The sequence below is a fragment of the Rousettus aegyptiacus genome, unplaced genomic scaffold (assembly GCF_014176215.1).
Source record: "Rousettus aegyptiacus isolate mRouAeg1 unplaced genomic scaffold, mRouAeg1.p scaffold_m13_p_7, whole genome shotgun sequence".
Taxonomy (NCBI): Eukaryota; Metazoa; Chordata; class Mammalia; order Chiroptera; family Pteropodidae; genus Rousettus; species Rousettus aegyptiacus.
The window spans coordinates 28,565,743-28,587,512 of record NW_023416310.1 but is presented as its reverse complement, the minus strand read 5'-3'; the positions used below and the strand labels follow the sequence as shown (position 1 = coordinate 28,587,512).

Sequence of the window (21,770 nt, the reverse complement as noted above, 5' to 3'; positions counted from 1 at the left end):
GGGAAGGAAGGCGAGACGACGGGCCTCCAAACACCAAAATTAAGCACCAAAAATGGAAGGTTTGAGCCTTGTGAGAGCTGCCCATGGGGGAGCGATAAAGGACAGATGGGAAAGGACCTCCCAGAGAGGGGGTGGGGCCGCAGCACTTTTACACACAGAGATTTCTATATTGAGCTATCTCATGAGTCTTTGTCTGAAGAGGACTCCATCAAAAAACGTGTTGGAAAACCTCTGATCTCAAGAAGCATGTGGGTGTTTGGGAAGGGGCCAGATGTCTGCGGGCTGAACAGGGAGTGCATGCATGTGTGTGCACACATGCATGAGCACGTGCATATGTGTTATTCTCACTATGGAGGGTTTGCAGTAGGCCCCTCTGCATGCTCTGTGCAGAGGACAAGCCCAGGGCTCCACAGCCACCAGAATCCCAGCTCTGCCACTGACAAGTGCAGTGACCCTGGGCAAGTGGCCCATTTTCTCTGAGCTGAGGTTTCCTCATCTGTAAACCAGAGAACAGAGGAGTCCTTCCTTGAAGACTATCATGAGGATTCTACAATGATGAATTTGAAATTGGTAGCAGGGCACGTGGTGTGCAGATAGCAAATGGAAGTGTCCCCAGGATGAGCAGAGGGTCCCGGGAGCGGGGCAAGGAGTGGGTGGAAGAACTGATTGCTCTAGCGGACAGGGCTCTCTGTCGGGGAAGACTGTGGGCAGGGCTGGGGTTGGATCGTGTCCCTCCCACCCTGGGGTGCTGACCTTAGAGCCTGAAAGGAGACACCGGGCTGGGGTCAGGCTGGGGCCCAGAGGCCCAGGGCCTGTAACAGGATCTGCGGCCACCTGCCGAAGACACCAGCCCGTTCATGTTTGGTAGCAACTCGGAGCTGTTTGCTGCCTAACAACTGGGAAGGGCGTGCCCCAGGAAGACTCAAGGTCTCACCTGCTCTGCCCCCAGCCCAGCACTGCTGAGGGCCTGCAGTCACCCTTTTGGCACCCTGACCCCCAGCTGCCCAGAGAACTGGTCCCCAGGGAGATGGTTGGAACACAATTCCATCCAAATGTCCCTGCTGACTCCTCCCTAGCCTGAGCCCAGAAAAACCAGACCTGCTGAGTGACCCTCACCTGGGAGAGGCCAGAGCTGTGCCGCCCACGCACAGGGATCAGAAAGTGCGGTGCAAGCTGTGTACGGTGAGGAGCGCTGTGCCTATGAGCGGCGCCAGGGTTAATCACAGCCACTCACAGAGAGGCGGGCTTTGGGGGAAATCCCAGAAATTCCCGGCTTCATCTGTTCCTTCCTCCTTCCCTTCCTGGGTCTCAGGCCTTCCCAGACGACAGCAGTCCCTCCTGCCCACACCATCACCTTAACATCATGCTCCATTACTGTGGGTTGACCTATAGGATCCCTGCCCTGCCCCTCCCTAGGCTGAGAGGGACAGGTCCCTGGCTCCTTCCTACTTGGCCATCCCTCACAGGACAGCAGCTCAACAGAACTCCGGTGGGAGGGTCTGGGCTCAGAGCCAGGTACACCAGAGGCACTTAGGCATGCTTAGTGGTCTGCTCATGGCTACAGAGACAGGCAGCCTGAGGGGCCCTCTGAGGGTGACACTCCCTTTTACGAGCCCAGGTTTTCTATGGAGGTATGTGGTGGGGTCAGGGGCTGCAGCCTGGGATGGGGATGAAAGATCCTGTCTTATTTTTCACAACTGCCACTGCACGCCATCTCACCTTGTTAATTCAGTGCCTGCACTGTCCCCTAGAGGGGAAGGGCAGCAGGAAAGTCCTGGCTGTGAGCGCCTTCTTCCTCTTTTAGGGGGATGCCTGCCCTGGGAAGTTAGCCCCTAGTGCTAGGCCAGCTGCAGGCCAGGCTGAGAGCTGAGCGTTCTGACCCACCCCTACCCTCAAGTATTTATAGAAGTTATTTTGGGAATTTTCTTTCTGAGCTCAAGGCACATTCCTGGGATTCTGTCAGCCTTTCCAGCTGGGAAGCCGGGAATCAGCTGGAGGCTGCTGGAGCCTCCTGGTCCCTGGAGCCTCCTGCTTGGGGACCTGAGGCTGCAGAGAGGAGCCTGGGGGCGGGGCACCTCTGAGGCTGCTCCACAGCAAGGCTCCCTCCCTTCATCCATCCTGGGGTGCTGACACGCCCTTGAGGGAGGCCCACATTCCGGCATGTTGGATTCTCCCAGGTGTGTCAGCTTCAACCTGTCCAACCAGACTGGGAATGAGGTGTCTCTTCAGGCTGAGAACCCAGCCCAGACATCACTACATCCATCATGGAGCCGGGGTGGCCCCACAGCCACAGGCTGGTCCTACTTCCCTGCTGGGAGAAGGGACACAAATCCTCCTAGACCCCACCCAATGCCTGGCTGACCAGTGTCCTCAGAGCGCCCTCAGACTCATAGGAAGAGGCCTCTGATGAGGGAGCACCCGCACTCGCTCAGAGCCCAGCCCAGGTGGGGGCCTTCTGGGGCAGCGGGGACAGGGCTGTGCTCCTCGTGCGGCAGCACCCACGCCTATGCCTTCCTCCTCCTGGGGCCTCCAGAAGGGAGATGTGGAAGAGCAGCCTCTCCTCTGGGATGGGTGTCTGTCCTCAGGGGTCCCCAGACCAGGCTCCCGGATAAACACTGACCTGACAAGAGGACAAGTCATACCCTGGGGGCTCCTCTGCCAGACCCACCTCCAGGCAGGGGGCGTAGCCTTTCCTCCTCCTGTTTTCTGGGCTGGTTTCAGATTCTGGGCTGGCTAGGGGGGCTTAGCCCACCCTGGACATGGCCAGGCCCTCAGGATTAAGTTAGGGGGCCCATTGCAGAAGTCCCCCTCTTAGACCAGGAGATCGAGCCTCAGAGGGTGGTGTGGCCTGTGTGGGTGGGGGTGGATGGTGCCGGCCTATGGACAAGGAGGAAAGGGCAGGACCCTGCTGTGCACCCTCCAGACACAGTGAGTCTTTCAGACCATTGATTCTGGGGCTAAACTAAGCCATCAGTGCTTAACTAACGTTCTGATCTGAATCAGTGACAGGCTGACAGAAAGCTTCCTTTCCACTTCCTCGTCGGGGTTGGCAGGGACTTGAGGAGCCCACGCACCAGGCTAAGGCTTTCCAAAATCCTGAGCCAGAGCCTGGGGAACCGTCCTCCTCTTCTGGAGGGTCTCTGAGCCTGGGCCGAGGGTGAGGTGGGGAAGGCAGGGGCCTCCAAATACCAGTGAGGCCAGTGATGGGGAAACATGGCCTTGTACCCCCAACTCTCCACACAGTGAACCCTCAGAACTCTCTCTTCCCCCTCCTCCTCCAGTTTTCCATCAGGGACTACAGCAGACCTCAGGCGGCACCGGGGAGGGAAGGGGAAGACAGAACTCACAATAAAATCAATCACCTCTCTAGGAGGTTAAACGACCAACAATCCTCCTATTGGACTTTTCTGTTAAACAAAGGCAATTTTCTCCGTTTACTGGGGCTGGTAGGGCAGACAGACTCCACGGACGAGGGGCTAAGCGAGTGCGTGGAGAACGCAGAGCAGAGTGCAGTACTTCTGGGTCCTCCCATTGCCTCAGGCTGCCTGGACCCTCTGAGCTACCTGCCACTGCTCATGACGCTGATGAGAAGGGCGGCCCTAGGGTAGATGGGGCATCCTGGGTCCCAAGGAACCAGAGATCCTACTGTTCTGTATACTGCAGCCTCATTCAGAGTCAGGGAACTTCCAGAAGGCTCAGCACTGAGTTTCACTTCTCAGCTGCTCAGGATGCCTTTCTTTCTTAGAGTTGGGGAGCAGAGGCTGAACCAGCTGGTATGACTATGGGCCAGAGGGCAGGGCTGAGCAGGGCCTCCCCTCCCCTGCTCCTCTCCCACAGCCTCAGGGCCCCAGAATGCCTCTTTAGCTGAAGAGTCTCAGCCAACATGCAAGACTAAAAAACCAGGTCTCAAATGCCCCTCATCCCTCAGCTCGGACTCTCGCTAACTGAATAGGCTGCCCTGGCTTTCAGCTAACATCAGCTGGACCTTGTCCCAGCCACAGGGCAGCTGGAACCCATGTCCTGCACATCTATGCCCTGGGCAGAGTCAGCTGGTGGGCTCAGTGAGGACTAAGCTGCTTTGCTGCAACGAGTCTCTGGGACTTAGCTCTTGGCTTCCACTTCCCTCTGCAAACCAAGAGCATCTGACCCTTGACCGGGAGACTCGCTTCTAAATGAGAAAGATACAAGTAACCCCAACTACAGGACCATTAACTTATAGGGTCGTTTAACCTAATTCTAACAGGAGCCCTAGATGCTTGGCGTCATGGCTCCCATTTTACAACAAAGACACTGAGTTTCTAAGAGGCTGAGGAACTTGGCCAAGGTTAAACAGCAAGTATAGGCAAAAAAGGACTCCAGGCCAGGTCAGTCAGACTTGAAGGCTATGTTCCAACTTCTAGGCTCAAGCCAGCTTTGATACTGGGGCTTAAAAACTGTCCCAGCCAACCAGCCCTAGAGGCAATCCCAAAGGCAGCTCTGAAGTCCCTGGTCCCTGACCCCACCTTTCAGCACCCTGCTGATGCCATGGGCCACTTGGCAGCACAAAGAAATTTGTGCCGAAGATGCTCGCCCCATAGCAGCAAGGTCAAGCGGTCTGGTCAAAGGTGGGATCGGGTCACTTGCCACAGAGTCTTCCACATAAATGGTGACAAAAATGTCTAATATGAACTTATCTTTTCACAGGTCTTATTCATCTGAGCCCTAAAACTACTCCTTGAGGTCACAAGGCTATGAATGATCCCCATCTGATAGAAGAGAAAACTGAGTCAGTGAGGGAAAGTAATCTCCAGGGCCCTCTTGATGGCCATGCCCTTGATCCTCCAAATCCACACAAAGAATGAGACGGCAGCTTCACACTAGGAGCAGGAGGGAACAACTGCAGGAGAATAATTCCTGGCCACGCTCTCGCCAGAGAGAAACAATGACAGAAACACTGTCTTCCCACCTGTCCAGGGGCCTCCGGAGAGAGACGAGGCCACGTCAAGCGACCAGGATTGCTTCAGAAATTCCATCCCCAGGAATCACAGCACAGGAACCAAAGACATGCACTACATTCGCCCCCTGCTGCTGGGTGTCTGAGGAGGAAAGGATTCTGGGGGCAGATGGGGCAGCAGGAACCTCGAGCTCTTTCCCAAGAATTGCGCATGACCAGGGCTGGGGGCCAGTGAAGAGCAGGAAACCATCCCCCTGTAGAGTGTGTCCTGGGAGAGAAGGGCGGGGTGCCACCTACAAAGGCAGGAGGCAGGAATGCACCTGCACCTGCCCACTCATGGCTGAGGCTTTCTCTGTGGTGAGACAGGCTGCATCAAAGCATCTATACTACCAGCTCAGCCAAGCAAAGGGCAGGGACGGAAAGTCAGTCTGTAGCCAGGGCTAGTGATCTTCCTACCATTAATGGAACCCCTCTTGTGGGGGCTTTCAGTGACTTAGCCAGTCCAACAACCATACCTGAGCTCCTTGCCATCCCCAGGCATCTCTGCTCCCTTGGGGGCGCAGAGGGATGGGAGGGGCTAGGCAGAGACAGGCTCAGAGAAACGAGTATAGGCTGCCTGAGGATCCTTCTCTGGCTGAGCCTGTGAGTGAGTGGGGCTTCTGGCTACCTGGACAGGAGGTTGGGAGAGAGCTGGCAGACTGTCAAGACCTGCTCCTAAGATTTCACTGGGAACTTCCATCTGCAGAGAGCACACTTTTCCCCATCTGCACCTGGCACTTTCCCAAAACAAACCTGGCCTTCCTTGAGTCTAGTAGAGGTGGCAGCTACAGGACCAGGGCTTGAGGACACAGACTCCTCTGGATCACTGCTGTGGGCACAGTGGAGACTTCCTTGGCAGTATTCTGCCAAGGAGGTATCTCTTTCCTGCCTGATCTGGGTGGAAATCCCTGAGCCGAGCCCAGGGTGGAGGCCTTCACGGAAATGTCTCTCGTCACATCCAGGAAAGGGGCAGTAGATAACCCACTACTGGGCCAAAATTCATATTCTTAGAAATGCCTGAACCCTGGGGCTCCTGAAAGCAACAGCCTTCCACTCCCACAGGCCTTCTACAACCTGCCCCCAAATATCCTGTCCCACGTACATAGCGCCAGAGAGAGGTTAAGAGGCTAGTTTCCTGGTGTTTGACGATTCTGATCTTAGGACTGTAGGCCCAAACCTGGCCCCCCACACAGCTCACTGAGTCTACCTCCACCCTCCTCTCTCCAGGCCTCAGGGAATGGAACTCACACACTACCTCAGAGAGCTCACTGAGGGCCCCAGAGCTCCCACGGGCCAGGCTGTGGAGGGCTGTGCTCTCAGGGGGCGCTTGTACCTACCAGAGGCCAGTGCACTCACAAGCCACACTGGTGTGGTGGGGCCAGGATGTCCTCCCTGGGAACCTGCCTTGTTAATGACTCCACAAAGGGACGCCAGTTCCCTTCCACGTTCCTTTCTCTGGATAAGTCTCGGATGCATCTACCTCTGGAGTTTACAAAGGTTGAGACGACTTCTGCGTCACTCCCATTCTCTACTATTTTTATGATGAGTTCCTTATAAAACTGTCAAGCTGACTGGGGCCGGCAGGTAGTAGTGCCCCTCATGGTGAAGAAGAGTCCAACGTCACGTCCGCGCTCCGTGGGGAGCAGGGCCGTGACTGACGGGCAACGTCTGTCAGGCGTGAGGGATGCAGAGCGTGGCGGATGCGCGGTGCTTGCCTCCTCCGACACTGCACTGCAGACTTTCAGAAGCACTTTCACTCGCGTCACCTCATTTGATTAGAACATTGGTCTAGAGATGATTATCACTCATTTACAAAAGGAGACGTCAGGAGTGGGGAAGTTAAGGGTGTCTCTTTCTAAATCGCCCACGTTAATTAGGGTCAGAGCCAGGATTAGGTCCCAGTTGTCCTGGTTCTGAGCACAGGGAAGACACTTAGATTAGGGACCGCTGGAGATCAACACACCAAGTGTTTGCGTGTTCGCGTGTCTTTTGGAAAAGAGTGCTTAGTAAATCTTCCCCAGGATTGAAATTTGCTACTCTGTATGCATGTGTGTGGGATGCTGGCAGGAACAGAGCCTGTGGAAAGGGGATGGGCTGCCCACGCGGGAGCTGACAGCCCCTCCGGTTGCTTGTAACTTTAACAGTGGGCAGGCCTGCCTCCGACTCCTCCAATTTCATCACATCAGCAAGGCACCCCCGGAAGAGAAAAGGGACCATTTCAGAAACATCTGTAGGGAGCCACTCTGGACAGCTCTTTAGTTACCATGGAAACCCACCGTTGGAAACAGCTTCAATGTCAGGAAAATAGCTACAAACAATAATAAGCATAAATGAAAAATGGCACGCTGTTACTTCAAAACTGTGCTTGTTATTGGATTTCGTCGGGTTCTAGGGTCTGGACGGCAGGCTCAGATCCGTGAGAGCCGTGGAAGGCAGACGTCTCTGCCTGGCTGCTGGCCTAATGACATAGCCCACATCCTCCCTCCCACCTCCCTAATCAAGTTTCTGGATGTGACCTCTGGGGAGGCATTTATCAGAGGAGCTAATGTCTTAATTGTGGGAGGAAGGAGGATGTGCCTTGCAAAAAACAAACATTTGCTGAGCAGACTGGAAGGCAACTGGGAGCCATGTGGAAGAGAACACGGGCCAGGGCGTGATGTCACCGAGCGGGCTTCCTTCACCTGACACGGAACACTCACATGGGGCTAAGCTGGAAAGCCTTTAAGAAGTAAGGCAGCGGGAACAACGGCTGAGCTGGAGATCCCTGTTCCAATCTGTTTTCAAGGACCCTTGGGGTTAGAAAGGCCCTTATGAGATGATCTGGTCCAGATCCTCCCCATGCGATGTTTCCATTCTCTTGGCAACATCCTCATCAGATGACTCCTGAGTTTGTGCTTGGACTATTCTAAGAGTTCCACCATTTTCCCTGACACGAAGCTAAGTCCCTGTAGTTTTTACCCATGGACAAATCAGACCCCTTTAGGCAGTGATAACCCTGCAGCCATCTGGAGTCGTTCTGATGCCTCTGCTCACCATGTGGCAGATGTCAGTGATCCCCTCATGACCGTTCTCCTCAAAGAGCTCTCGAAGGTTTCTGAGTGGAAACCGGACCCTGACGACGGGTGAAGGCCGATCCGCTAACCGCGGGCTCCTAAATTATACTTCAGAATCACTGTTCCTATGCAGGCCTGTACACTTTCAGATCACTGCATTTATCCTGATACCTGCTCTCTGCTAAGGAAGGCAGGGAAAAACGGGTATGCCTGCTCTACCATCTGTCAGCACAGGGGTTTGACAAATGTTTCCTGGACCGCAGACTCCCCACTGCACAGGTAAGTAAACCGAGGTTTGAAGAAGGTGGCTGAGTTGCCCACGATCACCCAGGAAGAGAATGGCCAGGTTGGGACAAGAGCACCAGCTCCCAGCCTCCGACCTTTCAATAGAAAGGTCACTGAGCCCTGGGTCCCCAAGTCCTGAGCTCCATGTTCTAGGTTTGGAGGCCTAGTGTGTGCTCTAGTCCAGCCTGACCTGACAGCCCACTCCAGGACACCCCCTGAATCCCGCCAAGGAGGCATGGAGCTCCTCTGAAATGGAGGAGGCAGCCCAGTGATCAGGGAGAGCCTGGGGACCCCCCACAAAAAAGAGCATTTTGGTATCTAGAGTCTCCAGAGTGAAGATCTGATTAGTAACAGTGAAAGCCCTTTGGGGCTAGATTGATGTTCAGAAACTTAGAGCAAAAAGGCAGTCACAAAAGATATCAACTAGTCCTCCCAGAGTTTTTTCATCAACTCAGGTAGGCTCTGATTGAAGGAGAATGGCCCCCTCTGCAAGAAGGAGCCTTGTCTCTCCCAGCAGAGCAGGGAGGAAGCCGCCTCCCTCTCCCCCTCAGATACCAGGGAATAGTGGCAGCGAGGCAGGCACCTGCCGGCATTGAAGGGGTGATGGGGTAGAAGGCCCCTGAGGCCTTTTGCTGGGGCGCGGGGCTGACTCACCAGGCTGTGCATGATGCGCACGCCGTCGGGGTTCACTGTGAGCGCCTCCTTGTACAGCTGCTTGGCCTCTTCCAAGCTGCCCTTCATCTCAGCCAGCCGGCCCCGCATGTAGAGTACCGAGTGCGAGGTGGGGAAGAGGCCCGCTGCCTCCTGGATGCAGAAACCTGCTTCCTTGAGGTGCTTCTGCTCCATGAACAGCTCAGCTGCGAAACCAGAAGGACGGTGGGAGGTGAGAGTGGTGGAAAAGTCAGAGGCGGAGGCCCCCTCCCTGGGAACTGGTCTCAGGTGATGGAAACCATCCCCTCGAGTCACGGCACGGGACACGATGGCTCTGGGGTGTGGGGGTAATGCCAGGCGAAGGTTTCTGAGTGTTCATTGCGTGTCAGGGGCCATGTTACGTGCTCCACACAGTCTCAGCTAATGCTCACAAAACCCTACAGAGCAAGCACTTTTATTACCCCACTTCAGGGAAGCGGGAACTGGGGCACGAAGAGGGTAAGGGACTCACTTAAGGCCACAGCGAGGGTAAGTCAGGAGCCAGGGTGTGCGTTGTTGGGCCATTGGACTTTAGAGCCCGGAGCGGGAGCATGAGTGGTGTCCCCCGGAGCATAACGTTTGCTCTGGTAACCGACTTTTTCCCAGTGTCCCTTCACCTCCTTCGCTCATTATGTGTCTGGAGATAGGGGGTGGAGGCTGACTGAGTGTGCACAGAGCCCGGGGGAGACCTTAGCGATCCCGTTGAGGGCGGGGGTGGCAGGCGATGATAAGGGAGCCCAGGGAGCATCTGTGAAGGGACAGAGCTGGGGCTCTACCAAGGAGTGTTGGTAAAAGCTACCTAACTGCTACACTGATTGACAGCCGACTGTGGGCCCAGGCCCAACGGTATGAAGCAGGTTCTCTCATTTAATCCTTACAAGTTGGAGAAGGAGGCGGGTGCTCTCATACCCCTATGCTAAAACCAGACTGAGAGAGGAAGGACCTCACTCTCATCCCTCAGTGGGAAGGGGCAAGGCAGGGCTGGGTCCCCAGCAGCTGCTGGCCTCCCTCCAAAGCCCAGGACTTTCTGTAGCACCAAGAACAGGGGACATACACATAACCTGCTTCATTTCAGATCAGTGGAAAATGGGGCAGTTTCTCCAATCCTGGGCCAGTCCAGATAAATGCGCATTTCAAATCCTCCTGCACAGGTACACACCCACGGGAGGCCCTTTTAGCAAAGCAGTGTGGCTGGCTGGGGTTGCGGCTTGGCCTCAGCCCCACTCAGCCCTCCTCACATGGCAGTCCCAGGCTCGGCTGCCCCTCCTGGGGCTGGTGCCCGTGCACAGATGGGAGCACAGAAGGGCAAGCAGAGCCCGGCTTGTGACTTTGCCAAGAGCTGTTTCCAGCAAACACTGAGAGCTGAGGTTGCATGAGACCTGGGGTGGGATGGATAACAGACACCCAAAGGAAGCTCCCAGAAAGAAGTAAAAAGCCTGGGTCCAGCCATCCCATCTTCCTGTTCCAACGAGAAGCAGGAAGGAGGCCTAAGGCTTGACTACAGCACACAGCACTTGGGGTGCTTAGCATGAATGTTGCCTAAGGCTCATTGCATAATCAAAGAGCTTGCCACATCCTGAAATGCTACAGAAGGCTTTTTGAGCAAGGGTACTCTTTTTCTCTAGTGGGGATGAGAATTTGGGAAAATCAGAGAATTAATTAAAAACTGAGGGGCCAGGCTCTAATGATAACAAGACAGAGAGAAATGTAGGCTCTTGTCCCCTGAGACAGCCTGAACTGCAGACTCTTAAGGCAGAAAGCCGTGGAGGTAAGGCCACGGAAGGGTAGGCTTTGAACCTGGGGCTTTGCAGGAAAGGCTGGCCCAGGGGTCAGGGGTTCGGCTCTCTCAGCCTCAGCTCTACTCTGCTCTTCTGTTGTGTCCCCTTCCAGAGCTGCTGCCGGGGGCTGTCAGCAGGCTGCCATCAGAAATGAGTGTCCAATGTGCAACTAGTGAGTGCCACATGTGTTCCTGGCACTCCCATGAGAAGAAAGAGCGGAGGTGGGGGGAGGTGGGACGGCTGAGCCACCCAACCACTGGAGTGGCCCAGGGCAGTGGAGTGACAAGTGCCAGCTCTTGAGTGCTTTTGGCACTCAGAAGGGGTCAGGTCAGCTGAGTTGGTACGGCCAGGGACGTCTTCCTGAGGGAGGTGGCATTTGAGCCAAGGCCTGAAGACTCAGTGGCACTTGGACTAGCAGAGAGATGGGAGGCTGTGGTGGCCGGGAGGGCCGGGCTCCCTCTGGCAGCCAGGGAGACAAAGGAGAGAGAAGAAGTAGAAGGAAGTGTGTGGTGTGTGTCGGGGAGGCCTTCCTGCACCAGCCCCCATGGCGGCTTCCTCCACCACCAGGGGCCGAGCTCAGAGGCCAGGCTCTCCAGTCCCCTAGATGTTGCCGCAGCAGGCCCGCCCCAGGCCTGGCCCACCTGCCCACCTGGTCCTGGCGCAGCTCATTAGGCTGTTTACAACTTGCCGCCCTGTCTCCTGAGCTTCCTCTCTGGAGGCCGTCCCTGGTCCCCCCTTGGGAACTCCTCACAGTGCCTTCGCATCAACAGATTTCAATTACAGGATCCTACCTCCCTCCTTTCTTGGGGCCCTGGGCCTTGTCGGCCTGGCCATACACCAGAAAACACGCTCTGAAAAATAGATAGGGCTGCTTTGCTCCACCGAACTTCATTATTAGTTAGGCAGGAAACCAGAGATGACACAGAACAGAGCCAGGGAAGCGGGGCCTCCTGCGGGCTCCTGGCTGCCTTGCAGACAGGCCCACAGGTCTGGGGGCTGGAGCATACCCCTTTTCCCTAGGCTGTGCATCCCTGGGCAGTTGTTTTACCAAACACGGTATCCCCCAGACAGCCAGCCTCAGCCACAGCAGGACACCTGGCACCACGCCCACCCACTGCCCTGATCTTTGCTGCCAGGGCCCCAAGGCACCCACACCCATCCCGGCCTCCCTGGGCCAGGGCTGGGTGAGCGAGCACTCACTGTTACTGGATTTGCCTTGAATCTCATAGTTGTGGTCATCAGCCCAGCAAACAGAGGACTTGCTGCCTCCTCAGTGTCAGGGGGCCCCTCTCCGATTCCCTCAGTTCCTTTACTCTCTTTCCCTGCCTCTGATCTTCCCACTTCTCTCGTCTGCCTCCCTGTCGACTCCTGACCTCCTCTCTTGCCTGTCTTGGCTTTTCTTCCTCTTCCCTCCATCTCTCCCTACCCACCCCCCTCTGTACTTTCTCTCAGCAGGCTCCAAATGGAAAACATCTGTTCCCTGGAGCTTTGCGACAGTCCCTTTTATTATTTTTTTCTGAGGCATCCTGCTCTAACCATGCACCCAGAGCTGGACACAGTCTTCCTGCCATTCCTGCCAAGGCCCAGGCCCCACCCCCAAAGCTGGGGAATAGATTGGCTCTTTTTGGGCTATTTGCACACCCTCTTTGCTGGGAGAGCCTTCCTCTCAGGCTGGTCCTGAGGTGAAGATCTGGGTGAGGGAGGGCTCGGGGCCACGCCTAAGGCCTTTTAGGGAGAGATGTGCTTCTTAGAGACTCTGGAGAGACTTCAGAAAGGAAGGGGGGCCACCCAGCTAAATGAGCAGAAGCCCCCCAGAACAGGAGAGAAGTTAAGTTTGGGCCCAAAAAGAACTTACCTTGCCAGCCCCAGGGAGTTACCAAAACTGCCCCATGAAGAAAATAAGCATTCTCCCCACGGAGCAGACCCTCAGGGCATATGGACACCCAAAATAAGGGAGAAGGAGGGGTGAGAGGAGGACAAGGGAGAAATGAGAGAGAAGACTGGGGCGTGGGGGCGGGGGACAGAAGGGAGAAGGCCCGGGAGGATAACAGAGAATCCAAGGGTCTAACGGGATTTTCGGGTTGGCCTGAGACCCTCCTCCGCTGGGACCCAGAGAGTGGCACGATTTGCTTCAGCCACAAGGGAGCCAAGGCTGTGTGGGCCTGGGTTCCTGACTTCCTGTCCCAGGAGCACTCTGCCTACTAACTCGGGATCCTGGGGGGAGGAAATGACAGGCGGAGAGGCAGGAAGAAGAAAAAGCTGGAGGAAGGGAAGACAGGACATGGAAAGAAGGCACAGAAGGCAAGAGGGCGGGGGGGGGAAGCTGGGAAAAGAGAGCGTAGAAGATGAGAAAAGGAATGAGGAGGAATGAGACAGATGAGACTTAGAGAGGCATGTGGGACCACGAGTAGGACATGGTTTCCTCCTTGATCATAATTTTATAACAAATATGATCTTCAGACACAGCCCTGGCTGCCCCGCTCCAACCCCCAGTCTGCATTGCTGACAACTGGAGCAGCTTCCACCTGCAGGGCCACCTAAAGAGCTGGGCACCAGTGCCCAGGCAGTGTGAATCTGTTGTGTGGGAGCTGAGATGCAGGCCAGCTTCCTCTGACCCAGGGAAAGCCCAGGCCGCCTGTGAGCCCCTGGACCTCTAGGGCAGGGACCTCTCCCTCCGTCCATCTGCCTCTCTCTAGCACACTGTTCACTGTTCCCAGAGATGTGAGCTGCAGTGAGAGAGGAAGGGGGGCCATCCTGCTCCCCTCGAAAGCATCTCTAGGCACTCAGGATCCTGGGTCATCTGTGGGGCCTGGTGCCTCTCCCAATCTCACACAGACCTGCTGACAAAGAGGCAACATTGCTGAAACTCATAAATCCTCTGTGAGGCTTCTCCCAGCACACTGGAACGGGAAGGAGACTTGAGGAGGGGAGGGAGGAGGATGAGAGTTGGGAGAGGAAGGACACATTTCCCAACTTAAAAGTGGGTTAACGATAGAACTTTCTGCCAAAACAGGCTGGGATGCAGTTTATCTTGAACAAAACCAGGGGAATTAGCTCATTCCAAAATGATGAAGGGGGATATTTTTCCCTTCCTGCAAAACTGCTGCAGCTGGTAGAATCATTAGGTGAGTGGGTGGTAGTGCTGGTGACAACACTCAAGCCTGGGTCAGGCGGGGGGAAGGGCGGTAGTTTGGGAGAAGCTATTGCCTTGGCGATCTGCTCCTGGCAGCCCTTCGTTCCATAGGTGCTGGGCACATGCTTGCCAGTGATGATGGCCAGGGGATGACAGAGGGCTCCTGGGGTGCCAATTGCTCCAGAATGCTCCCACGCTCAGAATGGAAGACCTAGGACACGTACTCATGTCCCTTTCCGGCTGCGACAGCTGTTCACCAGTTTATTCCCCCTTTCCTCTATAACGACAGATGCCCTGATTTTTAATGGGGCGTATGGACACCCAGAATAATGACAGTTCCCACAGCCCTTTGCAGCTAGGTGTGTGGCCAGTGGCTTGTGAAGGGGAGTGATGTGTGCGAATTCCAAGACATGTCCTTATGCGGAGAGGGTGTCTCCATATCCTACTCTTCCCAGTTATTCCTTAGAATGTGTACGTGGTGGGGAGCCGTGTTGGATCACGAGATGAGAGTGACACTCCGTGGACAGCAGAGCCAACAAAACGGAAGGCACCTGGGTCCCTGGACCAGTCCAGCCTGCCCTCTCTGAACTGTTAGGAGAAACTGAAGTGTCTGCCTTGTAGAAGCCACTGCTGTTTTGGACTGGTCGCACACACCCAAACCCGACTCCTAATGCCACACTGCTAATGCCTAACCCTGACATGGCACCATGCTCAGGGCACTCAGAGTTTGTTCTCAGAGTCCTCTGCAGACTGATTATCTTAGATAATACTCAGAGAAGACTAATGTGGCAATTATTGATGGGCATGTGTTTATATCGATATTCTTAAATCTAATGACAGGCTTCAGGAAGACCTTTAACCTTCCTCGGAGTTACCGGAACATACCAGCAGCCCTAGTGTAAAGTAACATATCTGAGAAATGCATGCAGGCTTGTAAGATGCAAAAAAAGAGTTTCATTTGCTGTTGGTCGTAAACAAGGCACAACATTAAAATAAAAGGCCTTGGGAACTCCAGAGCGGGCAACGCACAGCTTCAAAACTGGGTCACCGTGTTACTGATACATTCCTTGAATTTGGCGAAGCCCCAGCCGGACCCCTCTGAGCCAATGTGGACTCATATGTCAGAAGGAGACAGGGGAATCTTTTCCTAAGGGAGGCCTTTTTATTATTCCTCTGGATTTTTCAACATTTCTCCTCTTCCTACTTAAGATGCAGCAAGCTGACCACAGAGCGCAGCCCCCACACATCCTCAGCATCCTGAGGGACCCTGATATAGTAACTAGGGCAATATTTGCATTATTAAAATGCTTCCCTGTCTAGCCTTTCTGTGAATCCTGGTCCAAATTTTCCCCCCCCGGATTCAGACCTGTGGCGGGAAGAGTGGGGGCGTGCTGCATACTAATGTGTCCATATGTGAACTCCGTGCTGTGGGAAACCTTAGATTCTCATTAAAGCACATTCTAACTCTGACTTGCAAAACCTGCATATGCTGGAAACTGGTTATCTACTTTCGGTCTTTTTCCCCATCTCCCCTTTGGGGACTATCGGTACTACCCTTTGGTGGAGAGGGGGCAGATATGAGGATAATCAGAGCTTCACTTGGGCAGATCTCAATCAAGGAGGCGTGCTGGCCCGGCGCATTTTTAGGATTCCACTTATTCCATCACCTTCCTCTTTATTCTGCCGCCGCCGCCATTTCATCTCATTCAGGCACATCTCTGGCCTTGATTCACTCTCTTTTCACTTTTGTCCGCCTCTCACACCACCATCGGATTAAACTTCCAGTCACTCCAGTGAGTTACTCCTTGGCATTCCTTAGCCGGGAGTCAAAGACACACTCGTCGATGGTGCCTCGCTTCCTCTACGACCACAGGGGATGGAAGAGAAGCCAAGCACCACTCGCTGAGCACCTATGATGTGCCTCACACTACACTAACTGCCGTCAACTCTTTAGATCAGGACAGGCAGGAATGAGCTGGCACCAGAACCCGGCTCTGTGTGACTATGAAGCTGCCTGCCTCTCCAGCACCAACTGACCCTCGAACTCCACGGCGGCTACGGTACCAGTTAGCTTTCGAAAGGGACTATCCCCTAAATGGCAACCCCAGTGTTACCAGCCCTCTGCCCTCAATGCACTCTACCGCCAGACCTCCCTTCTCCTGGGGGCTGCCACACCCCACCTCTTCTCTAGCTAGTCTGTGAGCTCTTGGGGTTGGAGTATTAACTAGCTCTCCTCAAGAAGAGGCAAGAAGGAGGGATGGGGCCTATTTTTGAGACTAAGACTATCCATCTTCGTAGGCTTTCCTCATATCCTTTCACACATGTATTTGCTGATCGAGAGCCTCTCCGGGTAGGCAGGCAGGCACCATCCCTATTTGGCAGAGAGGAAACCCATGGTCAGACAGACTGACTTTTCCCAGGTCGAGCAAAAAAGAAATTGCTGGAACTAGAGCTCCATATTCCTGAGTGCCAGGCCTTTCCATGAGGAGCGGAGCCCATGTAAGCTTTGTCAGCAGTCCCCGCCTGCCCACACTCCCTCCTCCTCGACAGGACACAGCTCTAAGAGCCTGGTGGCCTGCTGGCAGGTGGGTTGGTGTCACTCACCAGCCTGGAGCCAGATCTGTTCCAGTGTGGTCCACAGCTGCATGGGGCCCTGCTTCAGGACCGAGCTGGGCATGGTCAGCTCCGACATGGCCTCCTCCAGCCGGGAGGCCGCGATGGACGATGCCCGCCGAGAGCCTACAGAGCAAGACACGAGGGGGGGCTGAGCAGCAGAGTCAGAGTGTCACACACTACAGGCCCCAGGAGAAGCAACTGTGCAGCCTTACGGGGAGAGAGAAGGCATACCGAGACGGGACAAGGTGGCCACCAAGCTGCTCACAGAGCCATTAGGGATGGGCCCACCTCGTACCCTCCCCGACGGCTGGGGAAAGGAGCTTTCGAAGGGGCAATCAGGCAGCGAGCCCACTTCTAGGAGTCTATAATGAAGGAAGACAATCATAAATGTCAGCAAAGATGCTCCGTCTCCCACTGTCTGTGACACCGGAAACAGAAGTGACCTGAATGTCTAACAATAGGGACTGATTAAAAACAAGTGAGGGTGTAATCATACAAAACTACGCAGTCGTTCAAATAACGATGTGGAAAGATGTTGCAGTTAGGTGAAAAAGGCAGGCTGAAAAGGGTATGATATTTTTCTATAAAAAAAAATAATGGGCATGGAAAAAAGTCCGAAAGGCCATTTATTAAGGTCTAGGTGGTGAAATTATGGGTGATTTTTCTTCCTTTTGCTATTTTTGCTTTCTGTTTTCATAAGTGCATGTTATTGTTTTTTTATACAGAAATGTCCCATTTGAGGTTATGCTGTGTAGGATCCATGGTGGCAGCTCAGGTCAGACCCTGTGCCCTTTGGAGAACTTCTCCCTGTGGCAGTTGTGGGTGACGTGGATCCCTTTTCAGGATATATGAGCTGTTGACATTTACAATTCACATTCAGGTGAAATGTGAGCACTTTTTTCTCACCATCTCAGAGGCAATAAAGGCTCCAATAAACTCAGGAGACCTCAGGGCAAACCACAGACGACTTCAGCTTATAAGGCAAGTGCATATGGAGTCGACCACTTTGTTCATGGTTCTTCCCTCTTCAATTGAAAGCACGCTGTGCCCACCCTCACCGTCTCCTCCGGGAGCCAGCGGCTCCACATGCAGGCTGCACTCCTCAGGTGCACCTCTCAAGTCAGGTGCCGGGCTTGGCACCGGAAATCGACACCAGTGAAGGCACTGGCGCAACTTGGCTTGTGTCCACAGAAGTGGAAAAAATGAGCAGTATGCCACTAAGCACAACTCCTTCACACGGTCATTCCTGTGGCTAATTCTTATGTCTTTGAAGAAGGGATTCTGCTTTAATCAGGTCCTCAGATAAAAGTTAGCTTGGGCTTAGAGCTGTAAATATACACTCAGCTCATTCCTTCAATCTACTAAGGACATTATAATGGCATACCTTGGCCTTGAGTCTTAGCCTAAGGGGAAATGGTTTCTGTGCTCCACACATCTTTCTACCTCAGTCCTCACCTTCTCCAACCCTATTTGGGAGATAGGGCCCCTCCCTTGCCTACTCTAGTCCCAGGGCCTGTAGCCACCAGAGCCAACATGATCTCTGAAAGATGCCTCAAGGCAGCTCCTTAGCGCTTCAGCGCAGACCTCAGAGGAGCAACCGGCAAGGAGTAGGGTGGATTTGGCCAGGCTGGGCAGACGACACTCTCCCTGTGTGTGCTCAGGCTGGGAGAGTGACCTGTGGAGCCATGTGGACAGTTGCCCGTAGGACACGTTCTTACCGGAGTCTGCGTCATGGGCATCGGGCAACGTCAGGTGCATGCCACTCTGCTTCTTCAGTGTAAGGCCCTCGCCGAGGCTGCCATCCTTTTCCAGGCCTCTGGAAGGCAAGAGAAGGCCAGGCCCTGGTGAAGTGGAAGGCTGGTAGGGAGGACGAGGGAGCCTCCTGCCAGGTAGGCCCTGGGGCTGAGAGTTCAGGCCCAAGAACAGAGCCAAAGCCAAGACCTCTAGGAAGGATGAAGACAATCAGAGCAACAGGATAGGTCAGGGCTCAGGCTTGGGATGCTGCAATCTGGCTCGCCCCAGAGGCTAAACTGACATGATGTTACTCCCCATCACTCACACACACAGGCACACGCTGCCTGCTGAGCGCCTGTGGGGCCATCGGCCTCCTTGCTATTCTCTAACATTGCCACATTTCGTGCTCAGACTACACACTTTTTCTTGCTGCAACTACCGACAATGTTCTCGCTGTTCTTCTCAGTCCAAACCAAATCCCCCATCCTTCAGAACCCAGCCTGAGTACCCCTCATCTGTCTAGAAAGCCTCCTCCGGCTCCCTTGCCCCTCACGGTGGCCTTCCTTCCTGCTTCCATCAGCATGGATCCCACTCCACAGATGCTGAGGATCAGAAACTCACTCTTTCCAGCCAGAAGCTTCCCGCTCCCCCTCCCCCCGGCCAGGGGAAGGCCTTTTCTACCTTTTGTTGCCTTCACCAATGTCTAGCCGAGGGCCAGGCACAGAAAAGGCACTGTAAACTGGCTTCTCAGAAGAGTCTGGTCTTTGCAGGCCAGCAGAAGTGCTCCCAGTCCACCCCCAGGGAGGGCAGGCCCAGATGTCACGCTGCCTCAGGCACCCTACCTTGGCTGCCAGGTGGCCCCGGAAGAGCCAAAGAGGACCCTGGTATGGCAGATGAACAGCGTGGTGACCCCATTCTCCAGCCTCCCCAAATTTCCACGTCCCTGAAGCTCCCACACTGCTAGGGAGGTTCCTCTTTCTCAGAGTGGGAGGTTGAGGGGGGCCCAGGTCAGAAAGGCCGCACAGTCTGTTGTGCCCTCCCAAGGGTGCACACAGCCCACAGCCACCCCTACCCACTGCCAGGGACGCGGTGGCCCTTGAACCTGCTGACTGGGGAAGCTTAGAGGAAAACCGAGGTGACAGGACAGGACAGAAAGCAGGCCTAGCCTGGGGCCAGAAACTTCTTCCCTTCAGGAGGGTGTGAAGATGATGGTCCCACAAAGAATATTATACTAACTCGGGCTCACAGTGGCCTGAAGGTAGGCCTGTGGACACCACAGCCATCTTTGTGGACTTTAAAGGAAGCCGCCTACAAAAACACAGTGGGTCACGGCTGGTTCCTGTCCTCTCCCACCCTTCCCATTCCTGGGAGGCACCTGAGTGTCATGCCAAGAGCCAGAGACACTGGGTTAAAACCACAGGGCCGCCACTTCTTATCTGTGTGACCCTCAGCAAAGCCACCTTTCTAGGTCTTAGTTGTCTCATTTTGTAACGACCATGAGAATGTTGATCTTGTGAGGTTACTGTGCGGAGCACGTGAGACAACACGGGCAGGTGCCCAGCACGGGCTGGCATGGGACATTTCAACAGGTGCAGCTTCTCGTCTCATCTGCCCTCCCAGCCCCTGACACGGCCTCTCCTGGGGCTCCAGAGACAGCCCATCTCGGGATCTTTTGTCACTACTTTTAAGCCAATATACAGCATCGTTCCTGCCCTAAAGAACCTGACAGCCAGGTGGGGGAGAAGAGACAGTTGAAGTTGAACCGTCAGCAAAAATCCAGATGTAGAGGGCTAAGAGGAAGCATCAGGGGCAGGGTGACTAGAGGTGCCAGGAGGAGAGGCACCTGCGAAGGGCCTGAGGGGCAGTGAACAGCAGGATGTGGGGTAGGGTAGGCTAGTCCCTCAGCTGTGGATTCTGGCCTTGATCCAGAGCTGCCCCAAGCTAGATTTTACAAGCCCCAGTTTCTGCTCTGTGGCTCCAGGTTGATAAAGAATGCTCTCTATTCTCAAGAAAGCCAGGAGGGTATTGGATGCAGGCCTCTGGTCCCAACAATGTGCCTCCAGGGTAGCTGGCTTGGCTGAGCCCTGCCCTGCCCTGAAGGTTCCCCAGGAGAAGTACCTTGGGGAGGAGCTCGGCCAGGCCCTCAGATCAGAGATGAGTGTGTGGGTGGTGATTTGAAAAGACCCCTAAGCACTTTCCCCACAGCCCGCAGCTCTGCTGCCTTGCAGGAAGTATAGGCTGGGCCCTATCTGCCTAGAGACAAGGCTATGCCAGGAGGAGAGGCACCTCTAGGAGGGGCTTCTCCCAAGACCACCCAGGTGAGCAAGCAACAGCCATCCCACAAATAGGCAGTCCCTGCCAGCCTCTCTCCACAAGGGCAGCTAGGTTACGCACCTGCCCGTGCAGCCACAACTGGTATGTTGGAGAGGTGCATCTGTACACAGATCCCCCTCACACCAGAGTCTGGCCCTCGCCCTCACATCACCCAGCCACCAGGTGGTTCCCCATTTCCTCTCTGAAAAGTCCTCCACCCCAGAGCCTTCTTCTGGCAGCTTCCACTGGCTAGTCTTGCTCTACCCTGGAATTTTCCAGGCCCAAAAGCCTGCAAAGAAAGTGATGGCCCTGTCCTGCCCAAGGGTGTTACACCACTGGATTACCCTGGGGCCTTCTCTGTAAATGTCACCATTAGAGACATGCCTCTGGAGACTGTGAAAGCCTTCTGAGTGCTCAGAGTCCCTGTGAAAATGGAAGCACATGCACCAGAGTCAGGGTCCCCTGAGGTCTGAGGGAGCTGACACAGCCCGCAGTCTCAGAGAAGGCCAGGAGGTGGGGTCCAGAGGACCAGGAAGAGGCAGTGTACCACCCTGCATGAGGCCTCTTTTCCTCTTTGGGCTCCCAGGCTGAACACCAGCATCCCAGTGGGTTTGAGCAAAGACTTTCTACAGATTCGGCCTGGACATAAGTGTCTTGGTCTGGTCCAGGAAAAAACTTGGAGCCCAGGCTGGGGGCTATAGCAGGAGGCAGGATTCACCGAGACACTGGGTAAGTTGGGAGGAGTAGGGGGGCCCTCGGGAACTCTGCTTCTTTCTCTTCTTTTAGCTTCTAAATGGGACCAGGAAAGAAGTAACAGCTTGCATGGATTGGGATTCAGGAGACCTAGGTTCAAGCCCCAGCATTACCATTTACCGGGCAAGTGGCTCTGGCAAATTATATAAGGCCCCTGAGTCCTACTTTCCCTAATGGTGAGAAGAAAATCTGATAATATCTAAGATAAAAGCAGCTGATGTGGAAGATAGAGCAGCAAGCCCAGCTCCTGGCTCAGATGCTCACTAATGACTTTTCTTCCTTCTTATTCTTCTGAACTTAAGTCTCCTAAACAGGTTCTTTATGTCCTTCACAGAGGATTGCCACAAAGTTAAAATCAGACCAGGGATGTAAAAGGCCCCAGCAGCAGTAAGTCCCACACTCTCATTCAAACATCCTCATCGCCCCCTGCCCACCAGGCATGT

At 54.6% G+C, this 21,770-nt stretch overlaps 1 protein-coding gene across 3 annotated transcripts in view; it reads right to left on the bottom strand.

The window, feature by feature from the left end:
* The window catches only part of TTC7A (tetratricopeptide repeat domain 7A), a 111,846-nt gene that overhangs the window by 3,725 nt on the left and 86,351 nt on the right, over positions 1 to 21,770 (bottom strand). For all 3 annotated transcript variants that reach the window (XM_016142185.2, XM_036225227.1, XM_036225226.1), the window contains 3 exons: positions 18,246 to 18,343; positions 16,516 to 16,650; positions 8,965 to 9,167 (listed from right to left, as the gene is read on the bottom strand). In XM_016142185.2, the coding sequence (XP_015997671.2) occupies positions 8,965 to 9,167; positions 16,516 to 16,650; positions 18,246 to 18,343 (436 nt within the window). The remainder of the gene's footprint in view (positions 1 to 8,964; positions 9,168 to 16,515; positions 16,651 to 18,245; positions 18,344 to 21,770) is intronic.